At 46.3% G+C, this 19,707-nt stretch overlaps 1 protein-coding gene across 2 annotated transcripts in view; it reads right to left on the reverse strand.

The window, feature by feature from the left end:
* The window catches only part of Arhgap26 (Rho GTPase activating protein 26), a 386,554-nt gene that overhangs the window by 266,703 nt on the left and 100,144 nt on the right, over window positions 1-19,707 (reverse strand). For both annotated transcript variants that reach the window (XM_032885465.1, XM_032885464.1), the window contains exons 2-5: window positions 14,498-14,593; window positions 12,632-12,693; window positions 9,183-9,254; window positions 458-559 (exon numbers count right to left, since the gene is read on the reverse strand). In XM_032885465.1, the coding sequence (XP_032741356.1) occupies window positions 458-559; window positions 9,183-9,254; window positions 12,632-12,693; window positions 14,498-14,593 (332 nt within the window). The remainder of the gene's footprint in view (window positions 1-457; window positions 560-9,182; window positions 9,255-12,631; window positions 12,694-14,497; window positions 14,594-19,707) is intronic.

The following is a 19,707-nucleotide window of genomic DNA, read 5'->3' on the forward strand; positions in this document are numbered from 1 at the left end:
AATACATGTATGAAAGTAAGATACTGTTAAAACTAAAAGGAGAAAAAGGTAAGTATCAAAGACTGTATTGAAATAATAAAATGTTATTATTAAGGAAACCTAACCAGAGTATCTCAGATGCCAGTCTTATAAGTCACTGATACAAGGCAGGGGGTCAAGATTGTCCTAGGTGGGCGACAGTGCAGCCTTGAGATCAAGGGCAAGAGAAGAGCAAAGCAGATTCCAGCCTGAAAGGAAGAGGCACAGCCAATCAGAAGGCAGGGGGCAACACGGAGCTCCTCTGCCACTAGCAGGTTAGAAAGCACAGAAGAGGGTGGGGCAAGGAGGGCGAGGCCCTGGAGGAGGCTTCAGGGCAGCTCCTCAGATCTCCTCCAATCCAGGCACTGCTCACAAATACCACAGGACCATACATACCACACATATGCTAATACCATGCAAGAGCTCAGTAATCTCTTACCTCCTGTAGCTGGGATTCCTTCTTTTTGGAAGACAAATTCAGATGCTTTTCTAAGGTGCCACAATACTTCTCTGTCTCTTTGTCATACTTCTTTTTGGCTTCCTGGGGATGGGCAAGGGGAGGAGAAAGAATAGGAGGTTACTGGGGTGAGGTGGCTGGATCCCTCTGGACCTCTGTGTGCTCCATTGACCGCTCCCTCTACCCACAATGATGAGTGTTCCTCAGATGGACAGAAGCATCTCTGCTGCCCACTGATGGGGCCTGAGATGAGAACAGTGGGGGAGGGACACCCAGGGAGTGTAACTCCACAGGCATGGGACAGACTGCAGAGCAGGGAAGACATGGTACAAACCTGCCATGGCCATGCCAACGGGAGTCAAGGAGATGGGACACAAAAAACTCTTTCCTTTGGTTGAGAAGTTTTTATTAGCTTAAATTATTGTCTAAAGATGAAAAACAATTTAACAATATACATGTCAACCTGTGTTCCCCTGCCAAGTTCTTGAGTCACCAGGGTTCTATTTTTACTCCCTATTTTATAGATAAGGAAACTCAGAAGGAAGCCAATTTGCAAAATGTCCCAGAGAATGACAGAGCTGACGTCAAGCTAGCACTGTCTGCCCACGCTCTGCCCACTTGAGACATGGTCACAGGCTGTCTCCTTGCTCTTCACGCTTTAGTGAGCAGGGCAAGCCAGAGGCTAGGAAGCCATTCCAGTCCAACACAGTCGCTCAGGTATTCTAACTCAGTGTTGGTCCTGCTTTTGACTCATCTGAGGCCCACGGGAGATAGATGGTTTGTACAACCCTAAAGCCTGTAAGAAAAAGGTGTTTCCAGCCAGATAAAGAAGCCATCTCTATCCAGCTAACAAATTCATAATGAGCAGTCACTGTCCCAGGTTCTGCTTTGGGCAGTGACTCCTCCTCTCTCATGATAGAACCATTCTAGTAGGAAGAGAAACACAACTACCAGGGAGCAAATAAGCAATATAATGACAGATACTGCAAGAGCTACAACAACAACAACAACAAAAACAACAACAACAAGGAACAAAGAAAGACTGAAAGCAGAAGGACTTTGGGAAAAGTCCTTCTCTTTGGGAAAGTCCTCAGTGGGGAGAGGAGACATAAACTGAGAACTGCTGAACTCCTGAGGAGGCAGGGGATTGGCCCCCAGAAAAGAGAGCCAGCAGTGCTAATGCCTTAGGGCAGAAGGCTCTGAGCCAAGAAGTTCTCCCAAGCACCCTTGCTTATCTGGTCAACAGCAAGATCCTAAGCATCACAGAGAGCAGAAAATGATCATATACCCACTTAGCAGACATGAATCCATTCCTACGGATCTGAGGTAGGCTTAAAAGCCTACTCATACTCTAGCAAGCAAACGTGAATGAAGAAAAGACTTCCCCTCCAGGTCTGAGAAAGGTCAGTGCAAGCATCTCTTGTCCATTAATCACAAGCTGGGAGCTAGATTCCAACGCCATTCAATGCTCATATCACATGATTGCTCTCACCAGCCTAGTGACCAGCAACCCCACAGAGCATCCTAGGGTCAGGCAGCACCACTGGCCAGAGCTTAGAAAAGGCCAGGAGACATGAGTCACTGGTATGTTGTAACTTTCAGGGCACTGAGCCTCCATAGTCCATGGTCAATGGATAGCCATAATTAGAGAAGACAGCAAAGAGACAGAAGGAAAGAAGAAGCACTCAACCCCATACTAAGACAGCAGCAAGGGGAAGCCCTAAAACACAGTATGCCAGCACCCTGTCTCCCTGCTACCACACAACACTTGACAAGAGCAACCTCAGCAAGAAAGGGTTTATTCTGGCTCACTTCCATTGCAGCAAGTATGTAAGCCACGGTGCTAGGAGTCTGAGGCAGTCGGCCACACTGCATCCAAGTCAGTGACGCTGAGGGAGACCAGTGCTGCTGCTCAGCTGGCTTTCTCTTTTTCTTCTTGGAGAAATATTATCTGTATTATATGCATCTCTGTGTGTGGTACCTTTGGAAGCCTGGGTAGGAGTTCAAAGCCCTAAAATGGGAGTTGCAAGTTGTTATGAGCTGCCTGAGGTGGATGCCGGGAACTGAACTTAGGTCCTCTGGATGAATGGTGTGTGCCCCCTTAACTGCCAAGATTCAGCGCCAGCCCTTTTACTTTTCAGTATTTATTTATTATTTTGACTGTGTGCCTGTGTGTGTGTGTGTGTGTGTGTGTGTGTGTGTGTGTGTGTGTGTGTGTGTGTGTGTGTGTGAATGTGGTACCCAAAGAGGCCAGAATAGGGAGTAGGATCTGTAACTTTAATTTTTTTAAAACCTATTATGGCTCTTAAATGCTTTAACCTCCCTTGTAGCCCACCACCCACCAGAGGTAGTAAAAAAGAAAAGGACCAGGGCTTGTGGAGGTGAGCCTGTGTTGTCTGAAAGTCGGCAGTTCAGTTCACAGGTCAGCAGTGACAGCTCTATCCGCTTGCAAACACTTCACAGGCAGCTCCAGCAGACCAGCCTGGCAGTGTCAGAAGAGCGAACACAAATCAACAGCAGTGGCACTGCCTAGCAGAGACAGCCAGGCCTCAGTCTAGGCGCCAGTCAGCAGGAGGGACCAGGAGGAATGCCAGGAGTTCTCAGCTTTGCCTCTCTCAGGGAAGTGAAGATCAGTGAAGATCAGTGAAGACCCAGTATTGCATAGCTGGATGTACCAGCAAGCCTAACTCAGCCTCCATCACCGTCCATCGAGTCCTTTTTATACACCCTCCAAACATCACACGTTCTCAGTGGGTCTTGCCCCAGCACAGGCCTTGCCTCAGCACGTGCATCTGTCTCAGGTGACGTCACATGCCAGTCAGTCTGAGTCCAATGAAGCAGCAAGAAACTGCAGCACACCACCAGAAGTTTTTTGGGTATATTTCTCTCCATGGAGTCCCAACAAATGCAGCTCAACTGCGCAATGTAAGGCAGACCAATACATGTCTGTCCTTAGCGAAGAATCCTTCATCACAAGTTCTTTCACAAGCTTGCATTAGTAAAATATCCTCTCTCCTGTGTCTGCTTCAGTGAAGCACTCCTTCACGAGTCTGCTTTAGTCTTCTCCTGTGTCTGCTTCAGCTAAGTTCCTTTGAGTGTTTGCCCCAGCAAAACACCGTCCAACTGACTTTCCAAAGAACCCTTAAGTTTCCACTTCAAGGATCCCCTGCAGCAGGAGTTACAGATGGTAAACTGCCCAACATGGGGTGCCAGTAGCCAAACCTTGGTACTCTGTGAGAGCAGTACATCCTAAACCATTTATCCAGACCCTAGCTTTCTCACGTTCCTGTAGCCCAGGATCCTAGCCCAGGAGATGCTGCTGTGTACACTTCGGATTGGTGCTCCCACCTCAATTACCCAATCAGGCAATTCCCTCTCAGACATGCCCAGAGAACTACCTCTTTGGAGGCTTCAGACCCTGCCAGGTTAGCCGTCCGTATTAACCATCACATTAAGGTAATAGTCTCAAGGTGGGGCAGTGTATTATTTAGGCACTTAGGACTCAGGGTAGTCTTCTACCCTCCAGAGAGAGACGTCACTGAGGGGCAGATAAAGAACAGGATCCTGGATTATGATTACTACTCAAGAGCGGCAAATTCTAAGCAACTACCATCACTTTCTAGGGCTCAACCTTCTCTCTACAAACACAGGGTGACCAGACGACACCATTACTCAAGTTCCATCTTCCAGATCACAACTCTGCAATAAAATAAGGAGAGTCACTCTTCACGGCATCACTTGGATTGAGTGGATTAAACAACATCCAGGGCATGCCAATGCTGGTGAGGAGTTGATAACTGAGATGCCAACAGTAATGGTGGTGTGCTAACGGAAGTCACAGAGGCCATTGACAGTACTGGTGGTGATACTAAAGGTCCCGGAAGTGGTAGTAATTGTCATAGTAATGGTGGTGGCACTTGCTATGATGGTGGTAATAGTGTAATAGGTAATGATTGTGGAGGTGATAATGGTTGAACTGGCAAATTGTATGTCAACTTGACACACACTAGAGTGATTTATAAAGAAAGAACCTCTATTGAAAAAAGACCACCACCATATTAGCCTACAGAACAGCTTCTTGATTGAGGTGGACGGTGGTGCCAATCCTAAGCTGGTGGTCCTAGGTGCTCCAAGGAAGCAAGTTGAGCAAGCCACGAGGAACAAGGCAGTAAGCAGTGCTCTTCCATGGCTTTTGCTTCAGTTCCTGCCTCCAGTTCCTTCCCTGCCATCCTTTGGTGATACCCTTTCTTCTTCAAGTTGCTTTTGTAAATGGTGCTTTATTCCCACCACTGAAATGCTAACTGAGACAATGGTGGTAATGGTGATAATTGTAATAAGAGGTGATGAAGCCAGTGATAGTGGGGGCTGCTGCTGCTGCTGCTATTCTCACCGGAGGCAGTAACAGCAATGGTGGTAATGGTAATGGTAATAATGGTGGTTATGGTGGTAATGGTGATAATGGTAGTGACAAATGGTGACAATAGTGGTAATGGTGATAATAGTGGTAATGGTGATAATAGTGGTAATGGTGATAATAGTGGTAATGGTGATGGTGGTAATGGTGGTAATGGTGATAATGGTAGTAATGGTGATAATGGTGATAACGGTGGTAATGGTGATAATGGTGGTGGTGACAATGGTGATAGTGGTAATGGTGGTAATGGTAGTAATGGTGGTAATGGTGGTAATGGTGATAATGGTGATAATGGTGGTAATGGTGGTAATGGTGGTAATGGTAGTAATGGTGATAATGGTGTGATAATGGTGGCAATGGTGGCAATGTTGGCAATGGTGGTAATGGTGGTTGGCAGTGGTAATAATGATGATGGTAAGGTATTTGTCATCCACAACTACTTCCTGTTCACCAAATGCCACACTTAACTTGCACATATCAGCTTGCAGAAAGAAATCCTCCCTGAGCACATACCACAATTTGGAATTAGAGATTTGTGTCCAATGCCTTCCTCTTTAGCCAGAACAACCATATCTGCTTGTTATCCACCAACCCTAACTGCTGGGCTCTCACATATGTTATCTTGTGTTTGTTTTATTTTTTAAGTGTGGGGGGGGCGAGGTTTACATGTGAATATAGTGCCCTCAGATGCCAGAGGAGGGAATCAGATACCCTACCTAGATCTGGAATTACAGGCAGACCCAATGTGAGCAACCCAATGGGTCCTCTGTGAAAGAAAAGACGTTAGTCCACTGAGCCACCTCTTCAGCCTTTCTCATCTACTCTTAACGACTCGTGTATAGCTATGTCATAACCACAGTAGAATGACTGAATGATGAACACTGTCCTTCTGTTCAAATAGCCATGGATATGTACTACTTTAAGTGCCTTATATGAATTCACTCATTTATTCCTAAGAACTCTATGGGGTAAAGTTTTATGAGCCCCTTTTAAAGATGAGTAAATAGAGATGTGGAGGCTTAGAAACCTCCCCGAGTTCACAGGCAAGTTGAAGTGAAATTTGGAACAAGCAGCCTTGCTCTAGGCCAACTCTTAACCACTACTCCCAAGTGTCTATTCTGTTTCAATACAAAGCACAGAATTACAACTCTATCTTATGTGCAGAAAAGGCCAACCTGCTCAATTCAGGAACATAAACTTAAAGCCACAATTATGAGATCTGGAGTCACACTTTAGTATAAGAATTGATAGGGGCCTTGTTATGGTTAGTGCTAACTGTGGAGTTGACAAAATCTAGAATCACCTGGAAGACAGGCTTCAATGGGGGATCATCTTGCTTATGTGAACTGACCAGGGAAGACCCTGCCACTGCGGGAGGTGCCCATCAGAGTAGGACCCTGTACTGTATAAAGGACTGAGGGGAAGAAGCAGGATACACTGTTCCCTATATCTTGGCTGTGAATGTTTCCTCAAACTCTTACTCCCATGATTCATGATGCACTGTACCCTGGAAGTATGAGGTAAAATGAACCTTTTCTCCCTTAAGCTCCTTTGTCAGGGTATTTGATCAAAACGACAACAAAGAAACGAAGATAAACTCTCCTTCCTGGAAGCTTTCACAAGGACCCCTGTGCAACAGGTTGTTATAGCAACGGAAGCAGCAGCAAAGAACAGACAGTGAGTAAAGTAATTTTAGCATCAAATAGACAGAGTTCAGGAACAAGCCATCGACCGAAGCGGCCAACGAGCCTGCCAACTCCTTGGGTGTGTCTGAGGCTGCTCCCTGGGCTGTCTTTAGGCTTTGCTTGTTTTCTCTTAAATTAACATAAGCCTTCGATATAAATGTTATGTGTATGTGTTGGTAGAGAGGGAGAAATCTTGGAAAATAAAACAAGAAATGACAAAGAAAGAAGGATGAGGAATCACCCCAAATATCAAAATTAATTATTAATGATTTGTGACTAGGAGACTCCGTACGCCTTGGAAACCATCGAGTAGTAACACACAACCCAACCAGAAGGCAAAGGTGCATGTTCCTGTCATAGGATCACTGTGACATTAAAGCCAGAGCGAGATGTGTTTCTCCTCCCTGGTAACTGTGGTAAATCTCCAAACCATACAAAGAAGGGTGTGTGTGGGTGTCTGTGTGCAGAAGTAGCTGGAGATGACGTGCAGCCTGTACTGTCTACAGATACATACACCACCCTGTAAACACGCACTCAGCCCCTCTACCACAGCTCTTTAGAAGCCTCTGCCATGTGTATCTGGACTCAGGAAAACACAGGCCCAGGCCACTCAAGAGAGGGATGTTCCTTGGACCACTGAGAGAGTCCACTGGCCATACATTCTCAGAAAACACAGAAAGATTCGGTCTTGGACAAGAATCTTTGCAGAAGACTTCCCTCAAGTTATGTGTTCCTTCATTTCTCAAACAAAACCAATGCGTATTTCTTTCTTCCTAAATGTACACTTAAATTGATACAAATCTGTTGTGAGCCAGGAGAAAAATCCTTCCTCAGTTTTTCTTTCAAACCACAGCCAAATATCCGTTGAAAGCTTTGATCAAGTATTATCCCTTTCAGTAATCAGCCTATTTCTAGAAAACAGCTGGAATGCAGAGGGGGATACAGGGAGAGGAAGAAGCAAACTCTTAATGAGCTCTCCAAGTCATTTTTCAAAGTAAAACCTACAGTGTGTACTGTGGCCTCAACCCCACTGCAAATGGTGCAAGGGGCCATGTTTGAATTCATTCACAATGCTAGAATACAGGAAAATGTGAGACAGTCTTTTGCTGCTCCTAATTACAATGACAACATCTTCCCTGCAGGCGACCTCATCATAACTCTGCTGAGGTCAGCCAGCTAGTTTAGCTAGTAACTTAACTCAAGGAGAGGGAACAGGCTTCCTTCTGCCCTCTTCTACTAACACAGTACAAGAACTGGTTTTCTCCAACAGGGTCTCACTGGGAAATGAACCACACTTAAGGGCAGGCCCCTTGCCCAGCATTAGATGGCTAACACAAAAGAAGCTCAATACTACTTTTGGAAGATTTGGGTTTTTTGTTTTTTGGGGTTTGGGGGGGTTTTGTTGTTTTGTTTTTGGGTTTTTTTTTTTTTTTTTTTTTTTTTTTGTTTTTTTTTTTTTTTGGGTTGATTTTGCTTTGTTTTTTGTCTCTTAATTTTTTGTCTGGGCTTTTTTTTTTTTCTTCCAACTTGACAGGTGGTTTATTTAATTTGGCTTCTGCTTTTGATTTTTTTTTTATGGGATTTCTGAGTGTGCAAGTGTGTGCGTGTCTCTGCCTGTGTTTCATGTGCATTTTCTTTGGCTTTTTTTTTCCTGTACATTTTGTCCTTATTCTGGTTTGTTTGTTTTGTGGTTTGGAAAGGTTGTTTTGTCTTTTAATTGCCTGTTTGTTTTTTAAGGGAGAGAGAAAGGAAGAGTATAGATTTGGTGGGTGGGGATATGGGAAGAATCTGGAAAGTTAGGGAAAGGGAAACCATGATCAGAGTATAGTGATTAAAAAATATTTTCTAAAAATTAAAATTATAAAGAAAGAAACATTCGGCTGTTTGGTGTCTGTGTGTCTACATCTGTGGTAACAATAGTCATCTCTAAGCTAAAGCAGCCTGCAGTCATGAAACTAAGGACATGTATTCTGCCCAGTGCAAATCTCCCTAAAGGCTCTGTTTTTTTCAGTTTCTCTTGAAGAATCAAAAAAGAGAGCAAAAGTATGCTCATTTCGATACATAACAAGAAATGAGCTGAGGGCCAGCAAGATAGCTCAACTGTTCAAAGGCATTGGCCACTAACCTTGATAACCTGAATTTGTTTTCCAGCTCCCATATGGTGACAGTTGTTTTCAGACTTCCACATGAGCACTGTGGCATAAGTCTACACACATACAAATAAATGAATGTGCTTTGCTTAGTGAGGCTTATGAGGAGTTCCTGTGTCCCAAAGCCTAGTTCATAACTCTGCTTAAATGCAACTTTGGCCCTCCTCCACTCTCACAATTACAGAAGTGAGTAGGCTGACCAGTCAATCAGCAGTCCAGACACACAGCCACCAGTATGGAGGTGATGCCTCTACCTTGAGTGGATTGTGAACTAGCACCTAACATCAGGTAGCAGACACAAGGATGGTGGCTGACAGTGGCCACAGATGATGCACCTCAGCCACTTGCACAGTGCAGAGGAGCCAGGCTCTCTGGTCTTCAGAGAGTTTGCTGCTCTTAGATGTCCTAAGGGGAGCACTGCGGTTTTCAGACATGAACAGAGTTTGCAAATTCCTCACCCTGGCAGCCCCGATCTGCTCCTTGCGAAACTTCTCCAAGGGTGTGATGAGCACCTCACTGGCATTCTCAATCTGATGAAGAAAAGCAGAGGGGAAGGGGCAAAGGCAAGTTAGTAATGACTTACAGCAGCTCCTCCACAAACACTCCTCAGGCCTCCCCATATTTCTCTGTATAGAGAATCTGTGTGGATGTCCAAATGTGACCATCGTCCTGTGAAGAGTTTGCTATTGTTGAAGACACTCTCACTGTGGAGCCCAGGACAGCCTGGAACCCCAATCCTCTCAACCCCAGCCTTCCAAGGTTTAAAAGAAGTGAGTTCAGATGGTAGGCAAACATTTACTGGTTGTAGGGACCTGGTAACGGAGGCAGTCTAGGTTTCAAGTTTCAAGTGATATAAGTTCACCATTCACCCAAGCTTCAGGCGACGTACACCACTAATGAGTTTCCATTGAAAACCAAACACCTTTGGACACCTATGGAAAGGACCCTTCAAGCATCATGAGTTGCCTTAGGGAATTAATTGGGGCCAGAGACCTCTGCCTTCCAACTGCATTGTACAGTAATCAGCCATGGATTCCCACACTCTGATGCACCGTCCTAACAATGGACCTCAAAGACACCAACGGCTCCCTCGGGACCTTTACCTCTGGCTTTCCTCACTGATGTTCTTGTACAGATCGAAATCAAGGTTTCAGCCTAAACGTCACTTCTCTGTGGAGGCCTTCCCTGACCTCCAAAACCATAATTCAGAGAAGCTGTCTATAAAACCAGCCCTTCAGAACAGACACCAGGTAGTTTTCTGGCTCAGTACTATCTACAGACACAAACACCACCCTGTAAATACCCACTCGTCCCAAAGCACTGAAGAATTCAGAAACAAAGGCACACGCAAACATTTTCTGAATGACCAAGAGAGTGAATGAATGACTTCTTGACAAGCTGCCAAGTGTGTGACCATGAACAAAACATTTAAATTCTCTGGGCTCTAATTTCCTAATCCAAAGAATGAGGGGCCAGACTGTTGTGGCTCTAAGGCTCTACAGTCTTCTCTAAAGTGGCGCAATGTTTTACGATTTTTGCTCATTGCTCAAATGTCTCTCAACTAATTATTTCAGGAATCTCACTTTAACAAAGCATTATTTTCTCTAAGTCGTATGCATGCCTTTCACAACTGCAGCACAGTAAATGCCAGAGGCTCTTGACGGACACAGGAAGAACTGACTGAACAATGGGAGGGACTGAAAAGAGTAGGTCTCCGTATTCATGCCCATCTGCCTGCTCCTTAATTTTGAAAGCACTCTCCTCAGCAGAGTACATGTTAACACTGCAGTGTGGCAACAGAATTAGACTTACCTGGTTTTAATTGCTAACTGGTGCTGTTTAATGAGTTCAGGTAAGTCTTTCCCACAAACCATTTGCAAGTTTCTGAGGCTCGCAAAGGTGTGCTGAGCCCGTCAATAAGTGGTTTCCAACCTCAGTTGCACATGAAAATCCCCGAGGGATCATGTGCACGTCTCAGTAGCCAACTTCAGAGCAACAACATGGTCTCTGGTCCTGGTTCCAGACATCGGTGTTAGTGAAGTATCTCCCCACCCCCAGTTATTTCAGCAGGCATCCATGCTGAGGATCTAGTCCTAAGGAGACTTGGAATATGCCAGCACTCGTTGCTCATGTGGGAAGCAAGACAAGTCCTTATCCCGGACTCTAAGCACTATCTTGTCTAGTCTCAACAAGACCTGTGTTCTCATCTATCAAATGAGAGACTGTGGATAGTAAGGAGTAACAGGACTGATGGTAGAACACAGAGAGCCATTTCTCTGCCCACAAGGAACTCATGCTTACTAGCCACACAGATGCCTGTAGTAATTGCCCAGGGACATGTGGTAAATGCAGAATCTGAGGAATGAGCCAAATGTTCAGATAACACAGTGGAGGGCCAAAGAGCCCACAGAACCATGGTTCCCCCATAAGTGGGGGAGCTTTGCCGAGCCCAGCTGAGCTGAGCTGAACTGATGACAAAGCTCTCCCAGGGTAGGAAGAGGCTTGTGACAGCAAGAGTAATAATAAAATTGCAGGGATATAATCCAATCATTGTTGCTCTACCACAGGCCACAGCAAGATGCTTACCACACCCCAGCCCCAAATTCTGACAGGACCACGAATCAGAAGATCCATTTCCCTTTCTCAGGCGTTAGCATGTGCACACTCAAGTTTTCACCCCCATCTACCCACCACCACACCTGCCACTGCCACCGATGGTCCAACTGGAGTTCAAGCAAACCACAGTAAGCAGTCACAAGAGGGAGAGTCTCTGCTTGGGAGGCTTCTGTACCTCTGTTGGTAAAATGCCAATACGGATCTGAATGGAGATTGCACAGCTTTTTAATTGTGCGAGCCTGGACAAGCAACCTGGCCCCTGGAAATGGGGTTGCTGTGGATGGGACTCATCTCAGGAACTACAGAGAGTACAGGTCAGGCTCTGGCCACACAACGTCTGAGGGACAGCTTGTCATGCTGCCAGCAAGTGCTACAGAAACAGGAAAAAGAAAAGGCTCCAATTATTGGCATCCTGGCACCTGGCAGTGCCCGCCTGGAGATGAGCTCCCACCCCAGGTACAAGCCAGTGCAAAGCCTTCTGGGGACTTCTGCTCAGACTTCACTCCTGCTACCTGGGCTTGTGGGAAACGCAAAGGGCCCTGCCCACCAAGGACTTCCCAGCAGAGTTTGAAGCACTGCTTTGGAACCTAGAGGTCAGCGTCTGCCTCTTAAACCTGCAGAGCACGTCTCTGAGCAGCTCCCACAGGCACATCCCTTTATCATGCATGTGGCTGCCACATACATGGCAGGTCCCTTGGGATTAGAGCAAAGCAGTTACGCCTTCTTCAGATGGCCGCTGGGCAGGGTTAAGAAGGCGTGGAGAAGGTAGAGCCTGTGTGTGTGTGTGTGTGTGTGTGTGCCTCCGGTGCCTGCGTGTGTGTGTGTGTGTGTGTGTGTGTGTTGTGCTGCATGCACATGCTTCTATGTGTGTGCATGTGTGTCAAAGGTTGACATCAATGTTATTCCTTGGATAAACTATCCACTTTTTCACCTTTCTTCTTGAGAGAGTCTTTTACTGAACCTGAACTCACCAATTTGGCCAGACAGACCGGCTAGCAAACCATAGGGATTATAGGTGTGCTCCACCAAACCCAGCTTTTTACCCAGATGCTGGGGACCTGCATATGGCAAGAGTCTGACTGACTAAACCATTTCCCCAGACCTACAGTGAGGTTTTAGGACAATGATACTCTACCATACACACTAGTAATTCTTTACAGTCATAGAAAGCTTCAAATTCTACAAAGGTTAACACCTCCAAGTACTCCAGAGACAGTCTTCTGACAGCAAATTCCTTGTTCTCTCAGTGTATGTAAACCGACTGAGACCGAGAGCAGCCCCGGATACTCACCATTCGACTCCGTTCATCTTCAAGATTCCTGAGAACAGTGGCAAATTCTTGCAAAGATCTCGCTGGAAGAAAGAAAGAGGCCATGAGGTAAAGCAGCATAATGGTTATGTAAGAGCAGCTTACAGATATCAACCATGATGGGTGTGCAAGGGCAACTTACAGATATCAATCATGATGGGTGTGCTAGAAAAACTTACAGTTTTCAATCCCTTTATACACAAAGACACCCAATGTCAACTGCTGTCCTCAGACTCCCCCATCCTTTGGTCATTAACTTCTAAAGGCAGGATGACCCGGAAATGTGGCTTAATTGCACCTGGAACACCAGCTAGAAGGATCTCTCCAAGGAAAAGACCTGCCTGCTCCTGAGAGTTCCCAGGTCTGGTGAGAAGCTGGCAGGCTCCCAGCCCTGAGGCAGGAAAGGGCAGAGTTCCACTAGGAAGTTGGTGGATTTCAGGTTCAGGATTTAACCTTCAATCCTCTGCATCAGAATCCAACTTTCTGGAGGGGCCATGACAACTAAACAAGTAGTTCTGCGGGCAACTCTGGCATCTCCTTGGGTGCCTTCTCCCCGAGTTCTGAAGCCACTCACTGATCGAATGCAGCCTGCAGCACAGCAGTCATGAAGGCAACAGGCTCTTAGTGAAAGAGCCCCGGACATTAGATACCTGGGCAGTGCTGACTTACAACAAGGATACATTTTATTGCTCTCAGCTACTCCCCAGCGGTCTTTGCTCATACTCAAATCCTGGTGTTCTGCTTGGCAACAGACTCAGAAAAAAATGAACAAGCAAACTAACAAACAAAACTAAGGGGCTAATGAACAACGTTGGGTTTATCAATTTTCAATTCTTTGGTGCTAAAAATTGAACCCAGAGTCTACACTAAGCACATGCTCTACCCTTGGGCTACAATCCCAGCCCCATTTTCTTTTTAATTCTTCCTCCCTTATGGCATCAACTAAGATGCCCAAGGTAAGGGGAGAAAACAGGCTGTGAGACAGAGCAACGTGGTGAGTCTTGACCGGGCCAGTGCTCTGTGCAGGGCTGCCCGGGCCAGTGCTCTGTGCAGGGCTGCCCGGGCCAGTGCTCTGTGCAGGGCTGCCCGGGCCAGTGCTCTGTGCAGGGCTGCCCGGGCCAGTGCTCTGTGCAGGGCTGCCCGGGCCAGTGCTCTGTGCAGGGCTGCCTCTGGAAGAGCGCAGGGACAGGAAGGAGGGGAGCAGGGCAGCATGGTGATGTAGAAGAGCTCACCTCAGCCTCTCAGTAAGGAAACTAGAGAGAGGTGGTGACGCAGGGAGCTAGCCACTGAGCCCAGTTCCCGCCCTGCAGGCAGTGACAGTTACGTGACTCCAGCCACCTGTTACCAGGCTACAATGGAAAGCCACGAGATCAAATCTATGAAATTTTAAAAAAACTAAAGAAACAAAACTCAAACGAAGGAACTTGAGATAAGTTCAGCTTGCATGCTAATTAGGTTTAAAGTAAAAGAAAAATCAACTAAAACATAGTGCCGGTCTTATCTTAGTCTATTAGCTTACACTGTGTAACCTTGATCCACTGTCCGGCATCTGTACTGACTCTTGTCCCCGGCTCTTAGTGCTGTGGTTGGATTAAGTGGGGAACGGGGAGGCTCACAAGACCAGCCAGAAGAACCCTGAAGGAGGGTGGGAAGGAGCATCTCATATGAACTCCAGCTTCCTCCTGCCACTGGATGGTGAGGAGGCCAGCGCAGGGAGAGGCCCCATCCTGACCCACACATCTGAGTTCTTCCTGCAGGATTTCTACCTGACTAATGATATGGGCTTCCTAGCCTGGGAAGAGGCTTGCTGGGGTGAACATTCTCATCTTCCGTAAGGTTATGACTTACCTATACACATCTCGTCATCTGTTTCTGCATCTCCTATACACTGAAATTTAAATTCATTTAAGGAATCTGCAAACTTCCGCTTTGCTGAAGATAAATCTAATAAAAAAGAAAAAGAGGAAAACAAATTATTGACATTAAATTGGCCTTTCTACTCATTGCCCCCCACTTTTTTAAGGATTTATTTATTTATGTATATGAGTACACTGTAGCTGTCTTCAGATACACCAGAAGAGGGCATCAGATCTCTTTACAGATGGTTGTGAGCCACCATGTGGTTGCTGGGAATTGAACTCAGGACCTCTGGAAGAGCAGTCAGTGCCCTTAACCACTGAGCCATCTCCCCAGCCCCCATTGCCCTTTAAGCCCTTCTGTATATACTTAGCAAGGTTTGTTCCAGAGACCATAGAAGAAATGCTAACTCAAAATAGTAAATACCTGTTTATACAACAATACTTTTATACTTTATACAAATAGTTAATATTTTATATGTGAAGTATTGCTTTGCTCTAGAAGTTAATATTTTTTATTGTAGTTGCTTTAACAATTCAAATCTTATGGGATGGAGATACAGTTCAGTCATAAAGTGCTAGCCTAGCATGCACAAGGCCCTGGGTTTGGTTTCCTGTACCACAATGTATATATGTATGCATACATACATGCATGTATGTATGTATGCATGAATGTTTGGAAGTACATATGTATGTTTGTAAGTATGTATATATGTATGTATGCATGCATGTGTGTATACATGCATGTTTCAATACAAGTTTTAATCCTATGTCTGCTCTCTATAACCACACACTGAGTCATCTCATCTCCATGTGACACCTTAGAATGGCCACTTCAGGAGACCAGGGAGGAAGCCACGCTCAGAAGCAACATTAGAAACAGCATCATTCCCTGTAGCCTACAGGTCCGGGCTGCCAAACCCTCCATGTGCTCAGCACAGCTGCCCCCAAGTGTGGCTCTGGATCCAAAAGAGAAAGCAGAAAGAGTCCATGCTGCCCTGTCTCAAGGCCTAAGTGTGCCTGGCTTCCTCCCACAACTGAAGACAGGACAAGGCCCGAGTTCTCTGACCCTCCCAGACCCAATCTCATTAGTCCACAACTTGACAAATTTCCATCTGAGTCAGTTTCCACAATCTCCAGAAGAATGAAGCCCTAGTGATGTTTTCTATTGGGATTTTCCTAAGAAGCCAACCCCACACATGGTATCTATAATGAAGACTCTCTGGGGCCCTTGTCAAATTTAAAAACTAAACTTTCCTTTAAGACAGTAATAAAAGCTAATGATCCTTCCTGAGCCCTCGGCTTCTGTTCAGGGCATAAAATCACCAAGGTACATTTAAGTGGCCTGACAGACAAGACTGCTTAACTTAATTCCACATGCAGCCTTCCTGCAGATGAGGTTAATCATTCAAATTACCATCCATCCAGGCTTCCCACATTGAAGGGGAAATGGCATTATGTTCAAACTCCCAGCGGAGGGGAAGAGGAGGCACAACTGGTAACGAGGCCTGGATTTAATAAGATGGGAGGTTCTGGCTTTCCGGATCAACGTGACTTGCTAAATAAAAGCATCCCTTCCCTCGGTTGAAGGGCATTTAGGTTGTTTCCATTCCCTAGACATTATGGAACAGAGCAGCAATGAACACGGTTGAGAAAGTAGCCATAGACTGCAGGATGCCAGGTCCTTCAGGCATATGCCCAAGGACTGGTATAGCTGGGTCATATGGTATTTATCTATAGCTTTTTTCAGAGACGGACAACACACACACACACACACACACACACACACACACACACACACACACACACACACACCTGGCTTCCTCCTCCAACTACAGACAAGGCCCAAGCTCTTCAACCCTCCCAAACTCCCACGTGTATGTGTGTGTGTGTGTGTGTGTGTGTGTGTGTGTGTGTGTGTGTGTGTGTGTAATTAAAGGAAGCCATAAATTTGAGAGAAAACAAGGAGGGAAGGGGAAAATGAGGTGATTACATTATAATTTCCAAACAACTGTTTTTCTTAAAGAATCCTTGACCCTCAGCACTTCCCTCTTTTGCTTCCACTTTCTCCCTTAAGGTTAAGACTGCCGGGGATTGGGGATTTAGCTCAGTGGTAGAGCACTTGCCTAGCAAGCGCAAGACCCTGGGTTCGATCCTCAGCTCCGGAAAAAAAAAAAAAAAACCCTGCGGTTCCCATCATTTGATTGACTTGTCTCTTCTCCTACTATGTGCATTGCAGTCTGCCTGGCGTTTGCTGAACAAACGACGAAGGGGCATGATATACAAACCCAGCCCTAGGGTCCGCTCCACGCCGGAGCTGTTAGTAAAGGGTCATGGGGCTCATGGGATGCCGCTGTTCTCAGTCTGGAGTTCATGCTACTGAATAGATCCCAGACCCTCTTCCCACAGCTCAGGTGACATGAGTCCTAGGCAAAGCTCTCCTACAACACAATAGGAGGCACTTAGGGTGGAAAAGAACACAGGATCCAATTCCAAATCCCTCTCTGGTACAGACGCTTTCCTTAATAAATGGTCCAAACTTGACAGCTGCGGGAAGCCAGGCTTCTCTCAGAAGTGGCCTCTTGGACAGAGGGTCTCCTTCAGAGCACAGTTCACTCCTGCCAAGCCTCAAAGTCAGAACTGTGGGAAGGAAAGAAACTCAAGACTCTGGACAGGCAAGAGAGGATAACGAAAGGAAGTTATTTCAAAGTGGAGGAGAAGGACCCCGGGAGCCCCGGAGCACAGCGCAACAAATGTGAGTGTGGCTGCACAGTCACAGCTTAGTCCAGATGTGCCCTGGACCAGAACTCACGAGATAAGGCCCGAGCAGAGTGCGTGACAAGAACAACTTCACTTTCTGCACAGCAATCCTCTGCCTCCCCAACAGGACGAGAAAGAGTTATGCTGACACCCACCTCAACCAAGTAGAGAGTGAAATGCAGACTAGGTTTGGGAATGCTCCCAGGGTGCACCTGAAAGGCTGCACTGCCAGCAGCTGCCAACAAGGATGAAGGATCAGCTTGTACGGAACAACGGGGCCTCTGTGGGGCCTTCTAAAGACGTGCTGCCTTGCCAGGTTACAGGCACAGGGTAACCTGATTTCACTGTCTGGTGGCCCATAGCCGATGGGAGGCTTAGATCTGGGCCTGGTGGAGGATGAGGTAATGAGCTGTCTGAAGTCAATACAGGGCTGGAGGCCAGGGAGGACAGCTGAATGCAATGAGGGTTCCAGAGCCTGGAACCTGGGAAGGAGCTTACCTTGGACCTAGTAGAGAAGCCTTTCAGGGAAACTACAGTAGACACCTGTTGTTTGGTTTACTTAGAATCTGTGCCTGGCCTGAAACGAGGCACCTCCAGCTTATTCAAGGGAACCACTCTTCTCCACTTGCATGCTCTAAGACACAAGTTATAGAACGATCAGTCCCAAACTCTTGCTTCTACCCCAGCCTGCTTTGGATCCTGGGTTCAAATCCTGAGTTACCTATTTATTAGCTATGTTAACTGACCCCAGATTAGTCATAAAGTGTTTGTCACTGGACGGAGCCTGGGGGTGTCCAACAGCAATCCGTATACTTGTGACTCATCAGGTCCCCAAACTGAGGTCCCTGGAGTAGATAGGGACTCCATACTGCTTAGCCCCTTAATGCAGCCCCTCTGTGGTATTTGGGACAATGGTGACAATATAATGTAAGGATACTCAAATCACTGCTTCTTAGTAGTTATCTTGGTGTAGATCATCACTCTGGGCATACAGCTTTCAAAAGGGGCTTTCACTTCCATGTAAACAAAGCTCAAACACACAAGTAAAAAGGACTGAAGGGCTTGAGCTGGGCTGGGTGTTTGGTCCCTGCTCATATAACCTTGCTGGTTCCTGTTCAGGCAGCATAAGACGCAGCATGGAGCCAGAGTCGGTAATGTTTACGTTGCGTAACTGCTGTTGCAGGAGGGCAGGATGCCGGCAGGCCTGAGCAAAATGAGCGCTGCCTGCATCCGAGAAACACAAGGCTTTCGAGGAGGTGAGGAAAATAAGCACAGGAAAGTAGCTATAAACCTGGACTTTTGAGAAATTTCTCCCAAAACCTTCTACTCACTCGGGCCAGAGGAAGGTGCCCTTCTCCTTCGGAGCATGCCAAGCTCTATCTCAGCAAATACCCCTGTGCAAAGCAAGCAAGCGGCTTGAACACAAGGGTGAGCTTCTCTAGAACAGGAGGTGTGAGGTTGTCTTCCAAACACTTGGGAAACCACCTTAATCTCACTGCATCAGTGAAAGCACAGTCAATCGAATCTCCCTCCTTGGGTAAAACTTAAGGTAACTGTGCACACATGTATACACCCACATAATAAAGGTAACCTTATAATTGCACTTCATTTCGGTAGATATGCTGCCTTTCTGTGCCCTCAATGTTACTCTAATTGCATCTAACTATCTTAGGAATTTCTAGTCACATCTTTCTCTCCAGATGTAGAAGGTGATCATAGTTCCTAAAAGCAGACTCCTAAGCTAAGAACTTATTAGGATTTGCCCTCTCGGCTACAGAAAGCTCAACACCAAAGTCCCCAGGCCTTGCTTGCTAAGGTTCCCCTCCTCCGCCCCATCACTCTGCATTTGGAATGATTCTGAAGCCATTCCCTGAGTGATTTCATCTCATAACATAGAATGTCTCGGGTCCCTAGGCAGTCGCCTCCAAAATATGCTGTGCCGCCTTGTTTGGACACGGCAGCGCAGGCCAGCTTACAGGTATAACCTTCTTTTTTCTAAGAAGATCAGCCAAAAGCGAGGAAGTTGGCACCTGCTTGTCAATCTCATGGACAAGAACTGTCTCCAGCCTTGTCTATTCTATACTGAATGGCTCTTACTTTTGCTGGTTCTTCCCATTGCCTTCAAGGCCCTGTATCCCAAATGAATATTACTACTGGCCTATATGCTTGCCCCAGGTTCCTCTCTGCTCTCCCCATATCTACTTCCATGGCAAGTTCTCTATCAAACTGTGTCAGCCTTGTGAAAGCCAGAGAAGAGACCAGAAGCCCTCTCAAGGCTTAAAAGAGCCTGAGGATGTGACCTGCCACCTCCTGATCTTGGTTCCAGTTGCCCTGGACAGCACAGTTCCTGCCACTCTGCCTCCAGATCAGAAGTGTCTTCCTTCAAGAAGCCTCCATTGGCTTTTCTAACACAAATCTGACCTATTTTCGACTCATGAATAC

This window comes from Rattus rattus, chromosome 15 (genome assembly GCF_011064425.1).
Source record: "Rattus rattus isolate New Zealand chromosome 15, Rrattus_CSIRO_v1, whole genome shotgun sequence".
Taxonomy (NCBI): Eukaryota; Metazoa; Chordata; class Mammalia; order Rodentia; family Muridae; genus Rattus; species Rattus rattus.